At 43.0% G+C, this 24069-nt stretch overlaps 1 protein-coding gene across 1 annotated transcript in view; it reads left to right on the top strand.

Moving 5' to 3' along the window:
• The window catches only part of ABCB9 (ATP binding cassette subfamily B member 9), a 48816-nt gene that overhangs the window by 5864 nt on the left and 18883 nt on the right, over positions 1-24069 (top strand). Inside the window, exons 4-7 of the mRNA XM_072144095.1 lie at positions 9383-9513; positions 10745-10950; positions 22514-22711; positions 23547-23675. Of these exons, the coding sequence (XP_072000196.1) occupies positions 9383-9513; positions 10745-10950; positions 22514-22711; positions 23547-23675 (664 nt within the window). The remainder of the gene's footprint in view (positions 1-9382; positions 9514-10744; positions 10951-22513; positions 22712-23546; positions 23676-24069) is intronic.

Below are 24069 nucleotides of genomic sequence, written 5' to 3'. Positions count from 1 at the left end.
AATGTCACAAAGGCTAGAGTGAATAACATGTAACGGTATTTAAAAAAAAAAAAACCTATGAAAATTATTAGGAGCACGGACAAAGACAAACAGCAAACATACAATACATAAATGACCAAGGAGGAGGGGTAGGATATAACACTAGGATAGCTGGGTAATGGGGGGTGAAGCAAATATGATTGAGGGCAGAGACCCAGTAAGCTCTAGATGGGCAATATTGATGGGCATGGTTTGAAATGGATACAAGAGCCGTGGTAAGATTGCCAATTGGCTAAGTCAGCTGTCATGGACTCTAGTAGGGGTTCATGGTTGAGAGATTATAAACAAGAGGGATCTGGTCAGATATGAAAGCCTAGAAATTTAATGGATGCGTCGGCCCATCAAAAAGAGAAAGCTGAGGTTAAATGGGACACTTCCTCTAAAGGAAAAGATACATTTAGCAATTCTTCTAGAACTTCTTTCTAGAATTCACTTAAAAAAATCACCAAGACATATGGAAATTAGCTGAAAAAGCTGAAGAGAGCCTGAGATGATTTACTTTGAGCTGCAAAACTAGAAATACGGGCCGTGAATGATATAGAGAGTGATGTATCCGTCTTTCTCAGAATACTGGAGTAATTTACACCTGAAATGTGCCACATTTATTGTGGGTTTTAGACCATTTTAAAGCAGTTTTCTGACATATCCAAAAAGGGGAGTGTCCTTGGTAAAAAGATGGCATGGCCCGCAGAAAATAGACTGTGCACCACAAAATTGTGGCGCAGCAAACTAGACCAACTAATAGGTGGTGCAAAGTGTACCAGGATGTGTACCGGCATATATATCCGGCTGCAAGTTTGTTTACGTCCGCGTGCCGTGCATTGCTATGGAAAGGGGAGGGCTGAGCAGTGCGCATCCCTCCTACTCTCCAGCATGCTCTTCTGGGGGACACACGTGAGTGTGAAAACACAATGATTAATCTGGCGCAGAAGAGAAATGTCTCATTTTACTCTGCTCTGGTCTAAAGATCTACATGTTAATACATCTCACCCATAGTTGATCTGTGGATCAAGTTCCGATACCCTACTTTTTTTCTTTCAAGACTGCCATATGGCTAAATATGTCCTAATTGCACATAACCTGTGCAGATAAGGTAGTACATGTATTGATGTCATGACCAGTGGCGCAACTACCGTGGTAGCATACGTAGCAGCTGCTACGGGGCCCAGCATCTCAGGGGGCCCGGATCCGACCTGCCACACAAACTATAGAATGGAGAAAGTGCTGTGCAGTAACACATGCCTGCACAGCACATCTTCCCTAGTACAGAACTGTATGCTGAGCTGCTGCTCAGAGGAGAAATGCCCGGAAGGGGGAGGGGGCAGAGGAGAGCAGTGGCAGGAGAAGGCTTCAGGTAACATCCTGTCCTGTCACCCTGCTGCATTTATCTATGTGGCCTTCTGAGCTGGGAGCAGTATGGCACATGTGGAGCAGGATCTAGTGACAACCACTACCTGCCTAATGATTCCACCCTTCTTACTGGACAATGTCTCCTTGGATGTAAACAGCTCCAGTGTCTGTGAGAAGATTGCCGGACACATCCAGGGAATATTAGTGTGAAGTGTTCAGGGGATATAAATGTGTGTATGATATGTATATATGAGTGTATGATATGTATAACATGTGTAATGAGTGTATACTGTGTGTAATGGAGGAAAGTTGCTTACCAAAATTTCCATTTCCTTTAGTCCGTGAGGCAGCACACATATGGGATTCTTCCTCTAGGTACAACTCAGAAGAGAACAGGTTAGCAAGCAGTAGTAGACAATTAAACAATTAGAGTCTTGGCTGACTCCACCTATATAAGGCAGGGGCACACACACTACCCTTGTATGGTATATAGCAATAACGTTTCATCATCTAAGGGCGGGAAAGTTGTGCTGTCTCACGGACTTAAGGAAATGGAAATTTCGGTAAGCTAATTTCCTGCTTACCTTTCGGCAGCACTCATATGGGACTTAGCAAGCAGTACTTATGGGGAGGGATCTTAGTCGCCTGCTGCAGCACCACCTTGTGTAAGGCTGAAACCTTAGAGAAGTCCATCTTGCAGAGATTTATAGATGAGGATGCAGAGGAACACGTGGCTGCTCTGTAGAACTGATAGACGTGACAGAGCTCTGCTAATTAAGCTCATGTAGAGTTGGCGCTCAGCTGAGCTTCATGACCGGAGAGACTCAACAGCATCTTATGGAATCAATGATCCATATAGACAATTTGCCCCCTTTTAAAGTTCTTTGAAATTGTATTATTTGAAAGAATTGTTCTGAAGACTGTAGAAGTCTGGGCAGGAAAGTGACATGATGCTTTCTGGTAGAAAGTTAGGAATCCTTGAAGGACAGTGCTTGGAGTCCTGCAGTCCTCCTGGACGATATGGTGGCCATCAAGCATGAACATGATAGGCTGGTTTGTGGATTCTCCTGGCCTTAGGCTTTTAGGGGAGCCAGAAGATGTATCCTTTGTGAGTAGGCACCCTGGACCCCCACTCAGTGCTGGCCGGGATGTGTCATGTGACGTCACATGTCTTCATGCAGGAAGAAGATAGGACGGCCCGCTGCCTGGACACACAGGTGGATTGGCCAGGTGAGACAGGCTTAGGGACGGGCAGCAGCAGGGACATAGAGGGACTCGACCGTGCCTCCTGTGCCCGGGTGCCCCCTCAGCATTACGGCTTTGGCAGCTATGGTCAATAGGGCCAAGCCCACCTGGGTACACGAATTTATGGTTCGGCCATGGGTCCTGGGCTGGCTCATTAGCATCACTGCTACAGTTGCTACGGCGGTAGTGACGCCACTGATGTAGTAACATCATATTTTTGACATCCAGAATACTCGCTAAGGATATCAGTTGAGACTTCAGGAACCTCTTTACAGTAAATTATTTATGTAGGCAGCAGCTCATCATGATTGCTGCAGATGAGATAGATGTGTTAGAATAATAAAGTATAAAATGGTAAGATAGAAGTATTGTGACACTGGTCTGATTGGCTCACAGCTCCCTATGAATAGAGGACAATATCTTCTCTTGAGTGTTCCATGACTTATGATCCTGGTCATCTCCTACATGGGACCCCAGCCTCAGAAAGAGGTATCCCTCGGGTTAATGTGTGAAGATGAAGAATCTGGCATTTTCTTGCTCTGAATTATTAGGACTGGTTCCTTCACAACAGATATGGGCTTTGCTCATTGAACCACATATATGGTAACAGGCATTTGGCCAGTGCTCTTGTCACTCACTAACTTTTGTTAGCTGAAGTCAGGGGAAATATTTCCAAAAATACATTATAGACTTTTATTATTATTCTTCAAATTTAAAGTTGAATATTCAGAAGTCCATGGAAATAACCAGGCCTCCAGGTATGGAACCTTCAATGACATGACTGGCATTGCAGTGCGCTGGAGACTGATCTGTTCTCCCGATGTGGAAGCAGGATGGGAATATGAAGATCTGATAGGATAGTTGATGCTGCGCAGTGATACCTCTGAGGCAGAGATATACAACTAACAGATTGCTGGTCAGGTGGGAAGGTTACAGAAGTGTATACTCAATATATTGTTGAGGACACCAGGCTCCTGATAAAGACTTTGGCCAATCTGAAGAGAAGTACCTCCGTCTTCTTATTGTTGATATTACACCAGGCCAGATGCACTAACTCCACCGGTTTTGAGTTAAGTGGCTTTTTACCTACTCATGGAAGGTGTTGCCTATGTCTGAACCGACCCTATTGATGTGATAAAACAACAAACTCTTCCCCTTCTTCCTGGATTTTTGAGTTTTACATCTTGAAAATGACAGGGCCTGCAGCCAGGATCTTGCCTAACTGTGCAATAAATACTTTAGACAGGAAAAAAACTTTGAAAATTCAAATAATCCTTTTGGTGGAGCGTCCTAATTCCAGATCCTTGTCCATACAGCTCTTTTTGCCACGGCCAAAGCAACCATGACTTCAGAGGAATCCTTAATGCTGGTAATAGAAGCAATAAATAGGTATTGTGACAGGTCACATGGCCAGTAGTAGCAAAGACTGTAGGATTTCATCCCTTGGTCACCGGACTAATGCTGTTTTCAGGTGTGGTCCATCCATGCTGAAATATATAGACAGAACTGGGTGAGTAGGGAAGACGTCATAATCAGTGACTGGAAAGTAGAATCATCCTTTCCCTGTCGTTTCCGTTCAGTATCTTTAGTGGATTCCACTGGTGGTTGCATTCTCCCTCCTCAGAAGGAATATCTGGTCTGGGTCATCAGATTTAATCTCTGAGATTTAATATTCCTATAAACAAGAATCTGCAATAGAGAATCTGCAATCTGGAGATCTAGAAGAAAAGGAGATGATCCATGATAGGAAGGCTTTGGTCTGTGATCTGTATCCTGGGGTTAACACAGGAGAATAGATATTAGACTCATTCTCAATAGGCAATGGGTTAGGAAATAACCTCTGCCTAGTTTTCCTCCTCTTTATACCTCTCCTAGGGATCTGTGACAGCTGCTTAGGAGAGGACGAGAGTGAAAACACAAAGGACACATTAGAATGAGGTAAAGATGTGTACAAACAAGCCATATGCAGCCAACATCACTGTATGAGGAGTTCTGCTGCCTGGATATGAGAGGATCGCTCTCCAATGCCATTCATCTAGAGCAGAATATGAAGAACATAAATATAAGCAGAACTTAGAGATTCTGGTATCAGTCTGCTCTGTATCATTATTACATTATTTCACTGTATACAGATCATAGATACCTGCACATTCACCAGACAGAGGATGTGGGTACAGTGTATAACACACAGGCCATGCTCATTACTTACCGGAGGCCTAGTCCAAAGAAAAATGGTTGGTAAATTCACAGTGTAAAGATCACAGATTATACACATGAAATACCAGTAAGATAATTCTAAGTCAACCAGAGCTCACAGACATATAAACCCTGGGGTCAGGTCGCAGAAGTGACTTGAAATGCAAATAAACATCAGCAATGCAGATCTATGCATTCAACAAGGTAGACATTATACCTGAGAATTCAGCAGGGATACATAGGAGACCTGAGCATTTAACTTACCTTGTCTTGCAGAGGTCAACTGGCAGCTGAGACCTGCTACGAGATTGCATGATATTATGACTGCAACAAGTTAATGCAGATTTAAAATGCACCAATGCATAGCAATCGCTGACACATGTGCACAAGAAACACCAGAATGTCCAGGACAGGATCGCAGGCCAACCAGGTGCTCACAATCTATATCCCAGGAGCTGAAATGTAGCGCTCCAAGTGATAGCAGGGTACGGTGATATCAGGGTATGACATGCGGAAATCTCTGTACAACATGTGGTAACAGTGTAAAAAACTGTAAAATATGCAGAGATCTCTAGCAGGAGAACACAGGTTAAAAAAACGTATAACATATATCACAGGTGTATCAAGGTTCTTCAGTATGAGAGACCAGCGGCCTGGTATACAGCCTGGAAATACTCACTGATCCAATGTGCTGCCTCCATACAGATGAACAAATGGTTAATACCAGGAGTAGCGCTGGGCTGTGGCCTATGCAGGAGGTGATCTAAGTGTCCAATGGTGAGGAACACAAGGTTAATGAACCACAAGGCCCAGCAGGTAGGAAATACTAGCAGCGTTCTCATGTGTCAGTGATGTGTGGTAGATACTCAACACAGTCTGTATTATTACCCCTGTTAGGACAGGATAGCTGTACAGGCTCTTACCTGGGCTGCGGCCTATGCAGGAGGCGATCCAGGCGTCTAATGGTGCGACACTCAGGGTTGATGAACCAAAAGGCCCAGCAGGTAGGAGATACTAGCAGCGATCACATTTGTCAGTATGTGTGGAAGATACTTAATACAGTCTGAGCCATCACCCATGTAAGGACAGGATAGCTGTACAGGCTCTCACCTGGGCCTATGGCCGGCACCACACGTAGCGGTTTGTCTGCGCTTGCAAACGCAGACAAAGTCGCGCCCACCGGGGCGGGCCTCAGCCCGATCGCATCGGCGTTTCTATGGAAACGCCTGCGATCGGCAACGAGCCACCGGTGTTTTGCGTTAATTTAACGCGAAACACCGGCGGCTCATTCCCAATCGCAGCCATATAAAAGGTATCTATATATATGTGCTTATACCATATATACTCGTGTATAAGCCAAGTTTTTCAGCACAAAAAATGCTGAAAAACCTGACCTAGGCTTATACACGACTCAATTTAAACAAAAATGTAATAATCAGCCTCCGGTGCCCGGATCCCGGCGGCGGCTCCCGATCGCGAACCCTATGTTAAGCACATTAAAAAAAATAGACTTAATACTCACCCCCGATCCTCGGCGCTGGCTCTCGATCCCTGACTGCGGCTTCTGTCTTCTTTCTTCTCTTGCCGGCGGAGTCGCGTCCATGCGATCTTCCTGTCGGCGCTCACTATGATGCAGCGGTGTTGCCGCTGATGATGTCATCAGCAGCAACACCACCGCATCATAGTGTGTGCCGGCAGGGAGATCACATGGACGTGACTCCGCCGGCAAGAGAAGAAAGAAGACAGAAGCTGCTGGGGATCAGGAGCTGCCGCTGAGAATCGGGGGTGAGTATCGCTGGAAGGTGAGTATTAAAGGAAACCTACCACTTGCAGTGGCAGGTTTCCGATGGCAATACCGAGCACCAGCTCAGGGTGAGCTGGTGCCGGAGCTTATTTTAGTTAGTGTTTTAAACCGCGGTATCGCGGTTTAAAACACTTTTTAAACTTTATAGCCGGCGCAGGCAGGTACGCGCTCGGCGCTTACCGTGCGCGCGGCTACATAGGAAGTGAATGAGAGCCGCGCGCATGGTAAGCGCCGAGCGCGTACCTCCATGCGCCGGCTATAAAGTTTAAAAAGTGTTTTAAACCGCGATACCGCGGTTTAAAACACTAACTAAAATAAGCTCCGGCACCAGCTGACCCTGAGCTGGTGCTCGGTATTGCCATCGGAAACCTGCCACTTCAAGTGGTAGGTTTCCTTTAAGTTTATTTTTTTAATGTGCTTAACATACAGGGGGGGTGCTGGCTGTATACCACTTGGGGCTGGCTGGCTGTATACCACTTGGGGCTGGCTGGCTGTATACCACTTGGGACTGACTGTGTACTACACCCTCGGCTTATACTCGAGTCAATAGGTTTTCCGAGGTTTTAGTGGTAAAATTAGGGGTCTCGGCTTATACTCGGGCCGCATATATACTCGAGTATATACGGTAAATAAAAAATATCATATATATATCCGACATGTTCTGCTGAAATACATTTAAGGGTTCATTTATACTGCAATGGCGTCACGGTGGTGGTACGTGGTGCCATATATCAGGAAAAGATAGAACTCTTATCTTTTCACGAGTGTGCGGATGTGCGCCGCTGTTTTCTATGGAGGGGTCACCTCCTCCTCTTTTCCAGATGCAGAATTGTTTGCTAGTTTGTTTCTGAGAAATCACATATCTATCTCTATACAACTTCTGGAGCTTGAGTGATATGTGGGCGGGTGTTCCATGGTGACTCCATGGCTCCTCCTGCTTGAGACATTACATGACTTGGATCCCAGATGCTGAATAGAGATAAGGACCTTTTCGAAATGTGATTTCTGAAAACAAAATGTTTGTGCTAAGTATAATGGGACCTGCAGTTGCCAGTAACCTTATAACTGAAATCCTGCTGACAGGTTCCCTTTAAGGTTATGCACCATATTATGTAAGGGGCCCCATTAAGAAGTCTGCTGAAACCAGAACCAGGTGCCACAAATCAGAGGAAATAACCCTTTGAACTGGTCCCCCTAAAACCTGTCAGCTGAAAGCAGAAGAAGGAGCTGTAGGGAAACAAATTACATGCACACTCATATTCCCCTCTTATTTTGGCCCCTGTCCTCTCATGCTGTTAGTTGTTAAATAAAAACAACATTGTTACTTACCTTTTACTAGTTTCCCCACCTCAGTACTGCTTCCTCTTCTGCCAAGGCTCTGATGTTTACTTGGAAGAGGGGGGGGGGCTGGGCCAACCTAGAGGAGGAGCTACCTCCACAAGTCTGAAGAGGAGCAGACATGTATGGAGGTAGCAGATAGCTAATCACGGCTCATGCTCCTGATGCCTCGGCAGCTCTAGTGTGTCAGGACTGGGACCAAGAGGATGGACAGTGTGGGATAGTCTCCCAACTGTCCGGGATGGCGGTACAGTAGTGAAACACCTCCTCATACATTCTTTCTCTACTCGACACCATCCCCCTCCCTCCCCTGCCTGTCCCGTGCCCACTTTCTGCATGACAGGAAGTGGGTAGGTGGGAGAAAGCTGTATGAGTGTGGAGGAGAAAAAACAAACAGACACAACTGCTGGGATGATTCAGAATGCTGACAAAGACCTTTTAAAAATCAATAAAGCTGTTCCAAAAATATCATGATTTAAAGGTAATTTACCATCAAAATATCATGATAAACCAGGGACCCTCACTCCTAGATCCAGGCACCTGAAAGGCTATTGAGGCAGTTGCCAGAGCCCCTCCATTTTGCAGATTCACAGGCTGTTACACTGTCTCCCACCTGAAAAGCAATTCCCCACTCCCTCTGCCTAATGTAATCTCACTGTAGGACAAGAAGTTGCAATAAAAAGTGTGAGAGGGAAGTGTTCTTTGCACAGTGTAACAACCTGTAAATCTGTAGCACTGAGAACCGTCCCTGTAGCCTTTCGGGCTCTAATAATATTAATATTAATAATCTTTATTTGTATAGGGCCATCATATTCCGTAGTGCTTTACAAGTCATAGGAGACACAACAAATAAAATAAGACATTACAGTCATATGGAACAATAGGAGGGAGGGCCCCGCTCGCAAGAGCTTAGTCTTTGAGGGTGAAGGGAGTGACACAAGAGGTATAAGAGGTTGTATAATGGTTCAGCCATTCTTTATAAAGGAACAGAGTTACATAATTTGATAAATAAAGATGCTGTGGTTTGATCCAGCCATTAGCCGCTCTCTTCTATACAAAGTGGCATGGTCAATGAGACTGCAGAGAAGCCTTAAGCTTGGTATCATTAGCATAATTGTAACCGTTGATCTTAGAAGGAAGGAGGCCATGAATAACAAATATAAGATTACCACAGTCACAGTGCCTGGATCTATTTGGAAGTGTCCCTGGTTTATCCTGCTCGATATTGACAGTAGATCACAGCAAAACAGCATAGCAAAAATTGACCTGGATGTTCAGGTACCATTGAACGTTGGTCTTTCTCCCCTAATAACAGAGTAAAGCTCTGCTATGGTGGCAAGTTGTATTGTAAATTGCTCTTATACTTAAACTATATACATTTTGTGAATATCTGTTTTCTATTCCTTTCAGTTCATTTTCTGCAGGGTTACGTGGCGGCCTTTTTACTTTTACATTTGCAAGACTAAATATACGAATACGTAATCTTCTCTTTCGGTCCCTGGTATCACAGGAGATTGCCTTCTTTGATGAGAATCATACAGGTCAGTATTTAATTTGGGGAAAATGTATGGTTAAAGGCTGGAAGAAATTCTTAACATGGCTCAAAGGGGTTGTCCACTTTCTGCAAATATTTGGTATGATTTGTGTAAGGAAAAATTATAAAATTTTGAAATTTACTTTCTGTATCAATTTCACACAGATTTCTACATCTCTGCTTGCTGTCCTGCTATAAAAGCTTTTATTCTTACTTCTATTGGATAGAAATCTGTCCATGTGATGTGCAAGAGTTGTTTTGATCACACAGCTGCTGTTACTCTCTGTGATAATAACGGTTTGTGCACATGCATGTCCATCACATGGACAGATTTATGCCCACTGGAAGTAAACAAAGAAGCTTTCTATAGAATGACAGCAAGCAGAGATCTAGAAAACTGTGTGGAATTGATACAGAAAGAATATTGGAAAATTGTATAACTTTTCCTTAAACAAACCATTTCAAATATTTGCTGAAAGTGGACAACCCCTTTAATGTTGTCCTGGTTTTATTTGACTAACCCATCAGCTGATCTAATGGTGCAACAGATGTTTAAGTATTTTGGAGAATAGCTGTACTAGATAAACTTGTCTGTTGTCTTGCAGTTACAGCACCCTTCCACTGGGTGGTGACTGAGTGGTACTTTTCTTTCATTCTGTATAACTTATTGATGATATCTAAGAGTTTGTTCACATGTTGCAATTCAAGCTGCATCTCAACTGCATTGTAATCAGTTTTGACGTGGTTTTAGGTGCAATGTAACTGGTGAAAGACTCAGGCAGCCCCCTAAAGCCTGCAACATCAATATGCTATGCTTAGGGAAGCCATACCATCTGCCCTAAATAAGCAGTGGGTAGCCCACAATCGGTTAGGAAACTGGTTTAAAGTTTCTTTAAAGTCTGGCATCTATAAGGGCCTGGCTTCTTCTTCTGGCATTAGAGGCATAGTTTTCCTTATCCTATACTGTAAAACTTTATTTGCATACTTTTGTTAACTTTATACATTTTTATCTGGCATTTAAAATAGAATATGTATGAGATGCTGTGAACCCAGCATTTGCTTCTACAGTAACACCACGTTCAATACTATGCAGAGTAAATATGTAGATCTCAGTCATGATTACCCGTGTATATGCCACTACTGTAATACTGTATTGTATAACTTAATTTATTTATGATACATATGCTCTATATAAATAAAGAATTATTATCATTATTATGTGTTCTTTATAATTCCAGGTGACATAATTTCTCGCTTGACTTCTGACACAACAATTGTGAGTGACGTGGTTTCGGAAAACGTAAATGTCTTCCTGCGCAGCACTGTCAAAGCTGTGGGAGTTATCGTGTTCATGTTCAGCTTGTCCTGGCAGCTTTCACTGCTGACCTTCTTGGGATTTCCCATCATCATGCTGGTTTCCAGAGTATACGGCAAATATTACAAGGTACGGTGCTTCCCCTGATTATTTCCCAGATGAATAAGTGTTTGCTTTTTCATTTGATTCATTTGAAGTTCTATATAATCAAAGTTTTCTCAGATCACATTGAGATAATGCACGTATATAGATATTTGATGCATGGAGTTCTTGCTTTCCTGATTTGCCAAAGAGCTGACAATCATTGCAGTGTTGGCACTGCTATTTAGTGGGGAACCAGGAACTCCATGCTTCATATATTATTAAGAACTCGCCATGTGTAAAGCCGCCCTTCAGATCACAAGAAGAAAAAAGAAATAAACTAATAAAACTTGGCTTTTATGTAGATATGTAAAAAGTGAACACAAAATAATTCCTCAAAAATGCTGATAAAGCCACGGGTGTAACTTCATGTGAAGTGAAGTGACTACATAGAAGTGTTGGTTCCTAATTGTACAAACTGCAAGGTTATAGTCCCAGGTTTTCAGCGCTATTCAGCCATCCCAGTTGGTTGAAAGAATGTCAAAGTTTGTCCCGCCACCCAGTCCCGACATGCTAAGTTGACACAAAAAGCAGATGTGGATCATAATAGGTGAGAAAATATCAATGAGATAAGATGCGACTCCTCTTTTTTAACTACACTCCTGGGTTGGACATCATAAACTGCACCTTAAAAACAACGTTTGAACATACCCTAAAGAGCAGCTGAGGCATCAGACCATGAGGCGGGATCAACTTCCTGCTGCCTCAACACAACTGCTATTGCAGTTTAGCAGATGTGTGGAGATAGCTCCTCCCCTAGGCTGGCCCCACCCCTCTCATCTCTGAGCCCTGACAAAAGACTAAGCAGGACTGCTGCAGAGGAACAAGGGAAAGGTAAGTAGCAACGTTTTTTTTTGTTTAATAGAGTTACAGAAGGAGGGCAGGGGCCACAATATAAAGGAAATGGAGGGCAGGGGGCCACAATATGATGCACATGGAGAACAGGAGGCCACAATATGAGGGATATGGCACAAAGGGGCCATAATATGAGGGTGATGGAGGACAGGGGGCACAATATAAGGGGCTGTAGGATAAAGGTCACAATAAAAGAGTGATAGAGGACAGGAGGCCACAATATGAGGGAGATGGAGGACAGGAAGCCACAATATGAAGGGGATGAAGGAGAGGAGGCCACCATGTGAGGGAGGTGGAGGACTGCCAAGTCCCAAGATCCTTTAGTTCTAAGTAACTCCTCCTCCCTCTTATGCTCTGCTCCCGGTGATGATATAACAGACTTTCTTGCTCTGTTACCATAGTAATGATGTATAACTGTCATCCCCAAAACACTGGCCATACTGGATGCACTGTAACCAACCCACTACAGCCAAACATAGTGGTGATCACATGACCTGCCCAGGCAGGTGCAGGACATGTGATGTGGACATGTGACCAGCGGCCATCTTCTGTCCTGTGTCTTCTCTGCAACGGACCGCACGGAGGAAATTAACGGACTGATTAAAGGGCCAGTAGTATTTTAATTCTTCATTACAGTCTATGTCACCAGCATTTTCTGCTAAGGGGAGCAACATTTTAAATAACAACTAATTACACATTAGCTTATATTTTGAGTACCCATTTGTATATGAATTATGCTGATTCCTGGAATACCCCTTTAAGTCATCTCTGAGAACTGGCAGAAGAAGAAGCAGGACTGCTGTGGGGGAACGAGGGAAAGGTAAGTAACAAAGTTTTTTTTAATTAATAGAGTTACAGGAGGAGGGCAGGGGCCACAATAAAAAGGGAATGGAGGACAGGGGGCCACAATGTGATGGACATGGAGGATATGAGGCCACATTATGAGAGTGATGGTGGACGTGGGGCAACAATATGAGGGGGCTGTAGGATAAAGGCTACAATATGAGGGAGATGGAGGACAGGGGGCCACAATATGGAAGAGGTGGAGGACAGGGGGCTAGAATATGAAAGAGGTGGAGGACAGGGGGCCACAATATGAAAGAGGTGGAGGACAGGAGGCCACAATATAATTCTTTATTTATATAGCGCACACAGATTACGCAGTGCTGCACAAAGAATGTCAAATTCACACTACTGTATGGAGGACGTATATATGGCCGACGTATATACGGCTGATATACGTCCTCCATAGACAGCAATGGGCGAACAGCGCCCTACGGGAACGGTACGGTGCCGCACGCGTGCGGCACCATACCGCTCCATACCCGGGAAAAAGATAGGACCTGTCCTATCTTTTCCCGTAATACGGCGCCATGTATCTCTATGGAGAGGGGCGGGGTGAGCTGCGCCCACCTTCTCCTCCTCTCCCCGTGCACTGCCGTTGCCCGCTACGGTACGGGCGGGCAACGGCAGTGTGAATATAGCCTTAATCTGTTTTTCTTAATTTCTAAGAGTTTAAGCAGCTGTGAAAATGTTAACACGGCTGCTTACACTTCCAGAAATGAAGAAAGACAGATTTAAACCAGTCAAATGCATGGTAAGATCCAAAAACGCACCGTGTGACCACACCCTCTGGGTGCATTCACACGTGGCGTTCGAAGCATGTGTTTCAAAGCGCATGCTTTTACTAAGGCAGTTCCTCCAACGTCCACCAGGTGTCGCTGCTGTGCCAAAGTTCAACGGAATGCACTGAACTTCACCAAGCCGGGTCGGGTGCAGGTAAGCGCGTGTCAAGCGACACTTTTTTTTTTTTTTTTAAATGCGGCGGTTTCTCCGAATCCGTCGGGTTTTCGCTCGGCCATGCCCCCGATTTCCGTCACGTGCACGCCGGCCCTGATGCTCCACAATCTGATCACGTGCGCCAAAAACCCGGGGCAATTCAGGGAAAATCGGCGCAAACCGGAAAAATTTGGGTAACCCGCCGTAAAAAGCGCGATTCGGGCCCTTAGTAAATGACCCCCAATATATGAATGCACCCTTAGATGGAAAACATAACATGAATTAGAACATTTAATATTTTATTTACCTACATGAGAACATTAAAGCTATAGTGTGATCTAGTTGTGTAATATCTACCTATGCCTCCACCACCACCTTCTTCCTGTTATTAGTCAGAAGCCAAATATAACTCCTGGATTACACCATGTAATGTGAGACACAGGAGCCACACCTAGAGAGCACACTGCAGTGAACAAGCATAGGTCTTGTATGTGTATATTCATGTCACTCCTTTTCTTTCCTTAACATTACTATATCCACCTTCAAACGTGAATTAAATTTTAAACAGAGATATCAGTAGGATGGAGGGAAATATGCTGGAGTAGGGAGAGTTGTAAGAGGGGGGATTATCAGTAAAATAGACTGCACGATTGGCAACTAATAAACGTATTTGTGTATTACTTCTGTGGCTGCTTTCCCATATGGCTTTCGGGGGCGGTCACACGTACTGCTAGCGTGTGACTGTACCCTGAAACACATTTATGTCTAGAATCTGATGCAATTTCGTTGCACAATGTAAATTGAGGGTATGTTCACAAATGGCGTTTTGACAAGTGTTTTTATGTTGCTATGCCTTTGGGTGCTTTAACATGAACCAAAGGGTGCATTCACACGTGGCGTTAATGCATGCGTTTTAAAACGCATCACAACAGCTGGGAAGAGGAGATTTGCCTGATTAAATTGTCTTTACGAAAAGAATGCGTTTAATGTTAGGTGTGACTGCACCCTAGACCTTAGGATGATGCCACACATGGAGTTTTTGGTCAGTTTTTAGTCCGTTTTTCCCAATTATAGATAAACAGGTTGTAAGCAGCCAAATGCATGGTAAACTGCCAAAAACGGACTGAAAACGGATGTTTAAAAACGGACCAAAAACACCATGTGTGACATCACCCTTAGGCCTCTTGTCCATGGGCTAGTTTGATGCATCAAACTTACATTGCGAGCTTGCTGTAACGTCCAGCCCAAAGCTGATGTACTGGAACTGAACTGACATACTGGGGCTTATTTATTAAGGGTCGCACGGCCGCATTTCCATCAGGTTTTCCACCTTTTCGTGGATCGTGCTGCTGTGACAGGTATTTAGAAGGGGATTGTGTTGCACATCTGGGGTTGGACTGTCGGATGATGCGACGGATTCAGACAAACCGCTGGATTTAACTTTGAATTTGTGTCGCAAGCCAAGCAATTACATGCACCGGGAAGAAGGTGAACTCCGGCGGACCTGAGCAGGGAAGTGACACATGCAGGATATCGGGAGCACGATTTTTGTGAATCGCGGCAGAGTCCATCCTCGTCGGACATTCCAGATCAGGGATTGCGCAGGGACCGGGTAAGTAAATGTGCCCCACTGAGTTCAGTTCTAGTAAGTAAGTGTTGGGCCAGAGGTTCTAGTGATCTTGGACCATTTTTAACCCCATAGCGCAATAAGACGTACCCTTACGTCTTACTGCGCATGGGGGAGTATGAAGAGGGCTCACAGGCTGAGCCCTCTTCATACTCACCGGGCGTTTGCTTCATAATGAAGCAAACGCCCGTCGCTAACACCCGCGATCGGTGCTTGCACCGATCGCGGGTGTTAACCCTTTGATTGCCGCCGGCAAAGCTGCCGGCGGCATTAAAGAGCCGGCGGCGCGTGGGCGCCGCCATCTTGGCTCCGATCGTCACTCCCCGTGACGTCACCGGGGAGCGGCGATCCGTTGCCATGACAGCCTGGGATCACACAAAGATCCCAGGCTGTCATGATCGGGGCTATCTATTATAATGTGCGATCTGCACATTATAATAGAAGGTATGCAAAATCCCCATATACTGCCATACTGTAGTATGGCAGTATATGGTAGGATCAATCAGACAACCTAGGGTTAAAGTACCCTAGGGAGTCTGTAAAATAGTAAAAAAAATAAATAAAAAAAAGTAAAAAAAAAAAAAATTATATTAAAAAAACATAAAAATTCAAATCACCCCCCTTTCCCTAGAACTGATATAAATATAAATAAACAGTAAAAATCATAAACACATTAGGTATCGCCGTGTCCGAAAATGCCCGATCTATCAAAATATAATAACCGTTTTTCACTGCGTTAAACCCCGTAGTGGAAAATAGCGCCCGAAGTCGCAAATGGCATTTTTTTGCCATTTTGAAAAATAGAAAAAATTCTATAAAAAGTGATCAAAATGTCGAACAGTCCTAAAAATAGAAGCATTGAAAACGTCATCAGAAGTCGCAAAAAATGACACCACTCACAGCTCCATACACCAAAGTATGAAAAAGTTATTAGCGCAAGAACACTGCAAAATGAAGAATTTTTTTTCTGTACAGGAGGTTTTAATTTTTGTAAATGTATGAAAACATTATAAAACCTATACAAATTTGGTATCCCCGTGATCGTATTGACCCAATGAATGAAATAGACATGTCATTTGGGGTGCACAGTGAAAGCTGTAAAAACCAAGCCCACAAGAAATGGCGCAAATGTGTTTTTTCATCATTTTCACTGCATTTAGAATTTTTTTCCCGCTTCCCAGTGCACGGCATGGAATATTTAATACCATCACTACGAAGTGCAATTTGTTACGCAGAAAATAAGCCATCACACAGCTCTGTACATGGAAAAATAAAAAAGTTATAGATTTTTGAAGGTGGGGAGTGAAAAATAAAAACGCAAAAACGAAAAAGGGCCTGGTCCTTAAGGGGTTAAATGGACTGAAAACGCATGCATTTTTAAGCGCATGTGTTTTTGTATGTTTACCAAGTGTTTGGCTGATTTTAATCCGTTTCACAGCTGCCTTGGTTGCTAACTAACATTAATCATATGTCTGCTTTATGCTGGCATAATTTTTTATATGGTATTATATTTTATTAGGACGTTAGGAGGCTTTTCAGATTAAAATTTTTAGAGAACGATTCATCATTTTTTAAGCTGCACCTCACAAACTATTCAAAACAGCCTTTGGTAAGCTTGTTAACACTTTAAACATGAAGGTTCTATTTGGAAATTTTTTAATTTTGACAATAAATTATTATTTTTTCCTAAAATGTACACGTTTGTATATGATAAAAAACACATATCAGATTTTGTTTTGCAGTTTCTTACGAGTAGCGCAATGCATGTGAATGTAAACTACTTTAGGGGCGCACAGCAGAGCACAAAACAGAAGGAGCCATTGAGCTTTTAGAGGGCAGATTTTGATGACGTTTTAAGGTGCTATTACACATTTGAAAAATTCCTGAGCTATGAGAGGTTAATTGGGTTAAAAAAGTAAAATTACCCTATAGTTTGTTACCCAGTTTCCCTTGAATGCAGTAATATCCCACACGTGATCACAAACTGCTGTATGGCCGCACAAAGCGGCTCAGAAGGGAAGGAGCATCTATTGGCAGATTTTTGCTGAAAGAGATTTCGGGTGCTATGTTTCAATTGCTGAACCCTTAAGATTGTAAGGCAGTAAAACCCTCCAAAGAGTGGACCTATTTTAAAAACTAGATATTTGAAGGCGCAATACCCCATTATTTAGTCTTTATTTGCTTTTTTGGGTGGAGGGGGTTAAAAAAAAAAAATCTATTCCGTAATTGATTTTAATTATTTTTGTATTGCATACACCAAATACCATAGCTAATATGCTACCTATGTTCTATCGGTCAGCAAATATCCCATTTGTATAGCTTTTTTATGTTTGACTTTTTCAACAGAATGGAGAGAAAATCCCTTCATTTTGCATTGCTGTCTACTAGGATTTTTATTATTTTGGTGGTTATGCTGTTTTAGGGCTTATTTTTTGCGGGACAAGGTATAATTTTTATTGGTATCATGCAGGGGCAAATGTAATTTTTTTGTCCTTTTTTAATGTGTTTTTTTGTTTAGTTGGATGCGCAAAAGACATCATACAGGTTCAGTAATGATTCCCAATATGTGCTGTTTGTGTGGTAATTTTCACGGGTTCTTAGTGTTTGGGAGTTTGTCAATTAGAGCTACTTTTAATTTGTATGAAATTTTTTTTAATTAAACTTTTTTCCCCCCCTCTGCGACTGGAACAAGTGATCATCTTATCACTTGTTTAAATCAATACACTGCAAAATGATGCATTTTACCAAATACAGTGTATTATGCAAATGCAGAAGCTGATCTTCACTGCACGGTCCGACCCAGCAGGCTATCGTACTCGGCACGGGAAGTGTTAATCGCCGGGAGGAGAGTTGGGTGACACCTTTAGGTGCTGAGGTCATGTTTGACCGTGGTCCCCTAAAGGTTTAAACAGCCAGGATCGCAACTACAGTATGGTATGTGATGTAAAGGTATCATGTGAACACAACCTGAATGGTGTTCTTGGGGATTGGAATTTTTTTTTTTTTGTCTCTGGCCCAAGGTGGTGTAAAGTTAAACAAAAAACATCCGGTGTCCTTCGCCGCGTTCTGTGCTGCTTTTTATGCACGCCCACGCACCTCCCTCTCCCGTCTATGGCCGGGTGAGCAAACGTCAGTGTAAATGCAGCCAAAGGCACGTAATACTGGTTAAGTCAGTTCTATGGTCTCTAACTTACAGTGACCTCTAGTAAGAATAGATCTACATCCGTTGTGCTTCTATGTATAACCACAGTGTTGAATGGTCAATACATAAACCATGTTGAATGGTTAATGCATAAATGCAGTAATGTTTTTAAGGGTAGGGACAAAGAATTGTTATGTGTCACACTGCATGTTTTAGTTTTAACACAGCTGACTTTGTGTACTGTAAGCAATGAATAATGTTATGCTGTCTTTCAGCAATATGTAATCTACATAAGCAGGAGGTTTTGGAGGGGGGGAAGTCCCATATGGCTGCCAGTAGCATATGCATTAGAACTCCTGTTATCATCCACTTTTGGGACCAAACAATAGTTGTATGACGCAATGGTTGAATGAGGGTGCGGGAGGAGGAGAGGCTGGGCTAGCCTGCCTCATTCTGCGTAGCATTCAGCATGGGAAAAACACAGGGGTTCATTGTATAATATACATCAGACACTGACTGCATTGCTGGTCACAGCACTTAATAAGGTAGGACCTGCTTAGGGGCTAGATGTGGGTGAGAGGTTCACTTTTAAGGCCCCTTTCACACTTGCGTTTTTCACGCACGTTTTCTGCGCATGCTTTTGACGCGCAGAACTTGCATTGCACTCTGACCCATTGTAACCAATCGGCCTTTTCAGACTAGCATTTTTTCTCACGCACACACGCGCGGTTTTTTTAACGCGCGTTTAAATCTCCGCATGCTCTACTTTTGCAAGCCATGTGCGTGAAAAACGCACCATACAAGTCTATGGAGATGCATCAAAAAATGCATCGCACTCTGAGACACTTGCAAGTGCAATGCTTTTTTCACGCATCAATTGCCATAGAAAAGATAGAGCTCAGTCCTGAGTCCATTTCACACGCATTACCTGTGCGCGAAAAACGCATTGAAATTGCATTGAAAATGCGCATGAAAAACTGAGAAACTGAACAGACTCTGAGTGTAAACTGATTGAAATCTGATGCAAAATGTCAGTTTTTCACTGACCAAACCCGGATCGCACCCTGATCAAACTCTGACGTGATCTGCAACGCAAGTGTGGAAGGGGCCTAAGTCTTTCGGAAGGTATAACAAAATACAATGACAACAATAGTTTCCACTGACTGATCAAGTTCATGTCCAGGGGTCCTTAACACTTTTGTGACTCATTGGTACCTTAATGTCCAGGTCAATTTTTGCAGTTCTGTTCTAGTTTTCTTTAAATGATGACATCTTTGGAACCACTTTACATATCACAACAGTTTTTATATTTTTTTTTCATGACACACGAGACTTTAACATTCTGTTTTAAACTTTAACAGTGGATAGCTCTGGTTCTATGACCCCTAGAAACATAATCCTGATGTAATGATATTTAAGTGGAGAATCTCCTCTTAACATGACACCAGAACTTTGTTTTAGGTGCTACAGTTCAGAAGATATAGTCGTTTGAAGTGGGCCACTGTCATGAGTAGAGATTTATCAAAAGTGTCAGCGGTTTATAAAATTAAAGCTGAGCTGATTGGTTTCCATAGGCGACTAGAACTGTTGTACCTCAGAAACTTCTGATAAATTTCATTCATAGTGTCCATACAAATGCTATCTGCACTGGGTAGGTGCAAGCATATAACATTTTTAGTTTCTGATGTGCTAAAAAGCTGCTTTTGGGGGGGCACAGACTGTTCAAATTAGGTTGCAGCTGTTAATTTCTACATCTATGTTGGTCTGGTCCATCCCAGTCTTCTCATAGTAGTCAATCCTTCTGAGACATGACTTATCAATGCAGAATTTGCCAGAATTTGACTTTGGCCTATGGAGAAAATCTACACACTTTGAGGGAGATTTCTCATACCCCGTCTTTGACCTCTTTATGTATCCAGCTGGGGACCATTACTGAGGGCTGTGGGGACCGTTAGGGGGAGTTGTGGAGGACATTTCTGGGGGCTGTGGGGGACTATTACTGGGGGCTGTGGGGGACTATTACTGGGGGCTGTGGGGGACTATTACTGGGGGCTGTGGGGGACTATTACTGGGGGCTGTGGGGGACTATTACTGGCGGCTGTGGGGAACATTACTGGGACCTGTGGGGAACATTACTGGCGGCTGTGGGGAACATTACTGGCGGCTGGAGGGGACATTACTGCAGCCTGTGGTGGACATTACTGGAGTCTATTACTGCTAGCTGTGGTGCACATTACTGGTGGCTGTGGGGGCCATTATTGCGGGCTGTGATGCACATTACTGGTGGCTGTGGGGAACATTACTGGCGGCAGTGGGGGATATTACACACATGCCCCTGGTATAGAGTAAGCACAGTATATGCCCCCACTATATAGGGCAGCCCTACTCATGCCCCCAATAATTTCTGTAAGCCAGCATATTCCCCCAGTATATAAGTAGCCCCACAAATGCCCCCAGTATATAGGTAGCTCAGTATATAGGTAGCCCAGGACATGCCCCCAGTATATATGTAAGCCAGCATATGCCCCAATATATAGGTAGCACAGCACATTCCACAGTGTATGTTTAGCACAGTTAAAACTAAAAATGTTATACTCACCTATTTGCACTCCCTGCAGCCTCCTCCTTGTTTCTGTGCTTCATTTCCAGGATGCGGATAGCATGATTATACAGGCGGTGCCACCTAAGTCACTGCTTAATCGATGTCAAGCAGTGGTAACGACTTGAAGATGCACATACTGCTGAGAACTATTGAGGGTTGGGACAGCACCCCCCAGTGTAGTAGAAAGAGTGGCGTCCTATGCGATCGCCTACCCCTAGTCCTTCCCCCCCCCCCCCCAAAAAAAAAAAATAAGAGAGATGAGCCAGCTCCACTGCAACCCAAACTTCTTATCTGTCAGATCTTTAGCGTAGATAAAGATCTTTATATTTAGCTGTCTCCTGGAATTGTATCCATTTATTCCAAGTTTGGTTACCGTATATTCTCAAGCATAAGCACACCTGAGTATAAGCCAAGGCACGTATTTTTACCACCAAAATCTGGGAAAACCTATTTATTTGAGTATAAGCCTTGGGTGGGAAATGCATTGGTCACAGCCTCCCCAGTATATAACCAGCAAGCCTCCAGTAGTATATAGTCAGCCAGCCTCCAGTAGTATATAGCCAGCCCCCTGTAGTATATAGCCAGCCAGACCCTAGTTGCATATAGCCAGCCAGCCCTAGTAGTATATAGCCAGCCAGCCCCAGTATTATATAGCCAGCCATCCCCCAGTAGTATATAGCCAGGCAGTATAAGCCGAGTGGGGGATTTTCAGCACAAAAATTGTGCTTAAAAACTCAGCTTATACGTGAGTATATATGGTATATTTTTCAGGCCTTGAATATCATTCATCTGTCAAATCCTCTATCCTCCTAATACCCCCTACTCTATTGACCCATTCTAGTATAGTTGGGGGCTCTGTACTTTTCCATTTAGCGGCAATGCATGTTCTAGCTGCATCTAACTATTGATTATTTGGAAGCTTTCAGTGAAATTGGAGGTATATGGAATAAGCATAGTGCTGGTTCAACTTATAGAGTATGATCTGTCAGAGTGACAATTATTTCCAACACTTTTTTCCAAAAGGTCTGGACAATAGGACAACTCCCCATAGTCTGCTTTCTATATATTTTCTTATTATCCCAACCCATATCTTTTTAAAATTAGGGCTGATTTATTGTGCCTTGTAAAATGTTGTAAATCTGGGCACATGCCATGGATTTTGTGATTTTTCTTTTAGGGTTTTACAAGCAGAGGGACACATTGCCCTGTCTTTAAAAAACAGAGAAAAGTCTTTGGATGTTAGTAGTCTCTTGTATTGTGGTTTATGCTAGACATAGATTGGCCAGGTCTCTTTTGGAAAAGACTCCAGGACTTGCATAGTACTCACTGCAATCTGTTTGTATTCAGATGAATTACACATGTGGATTTATATACTTTGTACGTCTGGTGACAAGCCCTATAGAAAGCATTCCTCCTAAGCTGTGGCGCCTTCCAACATTTGGCAGAGAATAATGGAGAGATGCTTATGGGGTTGGTTCTGTTTCAGATTAAGAAATTGAACAGATGTCTAATGCTTTTTTGTTTGTCTGATTTGCTCCCTCCATAGAAACTTGCCAAAGAGGTTCAGACTGCTTTAGCAAGGGCCAACAGTACAGCAGAAGAAACCATTTCTGCAATCAAAACTGTCCGCAGCTTTGCCAATGAAGAGACAGAAGCTAATGTGTATAGTGAAAAACTGCAACAAGTTTACACCTTGTACAAAAAGGAAGCTATCGCTTATACATATTATGTTTGGTCTACTGGAGTAAGTGTGTTCTTTTTAATAACAGGTTACATCTCTATATACTATGTCATTTAATTTTCTATTTATGTGAATTGGTATTTTATGAATACGTTATTCTGTTTTCTATCACAAAGCAAATAGAGTCATATACTACAACATTCTAAAATATACTCAAATTTTATTTCCATATCTGAAAATATCCAATTCACAAACACATAATATAAAATATTAGCATGATTACATACTTATTGCACGGTTTAAACTACACAACATACACAGCAGGGCATAATGTATACACAGTAAAAAAGACTGACCATATATGGGAACTCCAAAATTATATCCAAAGTAACTCTGCTCCCTGTCTAATTGTATCAATCAGGTATACCAAGTCTCCCCTATAATTGACCACAACAGTCATAGTAATGTTCTTATACCATACCTATAATGTATGGTGTGTACACATACCTTACCCATACTCTATGTGTAAGGTATAAGAGCATTACTATGACTATTGTGGTCTATTATATTGGATGTAATATTGGAGTTCCCATAAATGGTCAGGCCTTTTTGCTGTGTATACATTATGCCCTACTGTGTATCTCATGTAGTTTAAACAGTGCAATAAGTCTGGAATCGTGCTGATATTTTATATTGTGTGTTTGTGAATTGGATATTTTAAGATGTGTAAATAAAATCGGAATATATTTTAGAATGGTGTACTGTAGTATATGACTCGTTGCTTTGAGATATAAAAGTGGGAGTCTACACAGTAAATTAAGGGGGATTTTGTTATAATTCAGCCCATGGATATTTATTGAAGGAATGCAACTGTTGTTATTTATTCTGTTTTCTGTAGTTTACACAGTTAGTGTTACAGATCAGTATTCTGTACTATGGCGGACATCTTGTGATATCAGGACAAACGACAAGTGGTAACCTGATATCCTTTGTTATTTACGAATTTCTCCTGGGAGACTGCATGGAGGTAAGAACAAATTACCTACAACACAGTGGGGCAGATTTACTTACCCGTCCCTGCGCGATCCCCGAGGTGCGCTCCCTGACTCCAAAGCACAGCTGCCGCGATTCACTAAGATCGTGCGCCCGATATCCTGCATCTGTTGCTTCCCCGATCAGGTCCGCTGGAGTTCACCATCTTCCTCCCGGGGCATGTAAGTGCTTGATCTTGCGACACAAATTCAAAGTTAAATCCTGCGGTTTGTCCCAATCCGTCAAATTGTCTGACGGCCTCCCCCCCCATTTCTGTCGCATGAAAACTGTTGCCAATGCAACAAAATCCGATCGCATACGACACAATCCCCTGAGCGATCCTTGAAAAGTCGGAAAACCTGACAAAAATGCGGCCGCGGGACCCTTGG

Source organism: Engystomops pustulosus, chromosome 1 (assembly GCF_040894005.1).
Source record: "Engystomops pustulosus chromosome 1, aEngPut4.maternal, whole genome shotgun sequence".
NCBI classification, from domain to species: Eukaryota; Metazoa; Chordata; class Amphibia; order Anura; family Leptodactylidae; genus Engystomops; species Engystomops pustulosus.
This window is presented reverse-complemented; position numbering and strand designations above follow the sequence as displayed.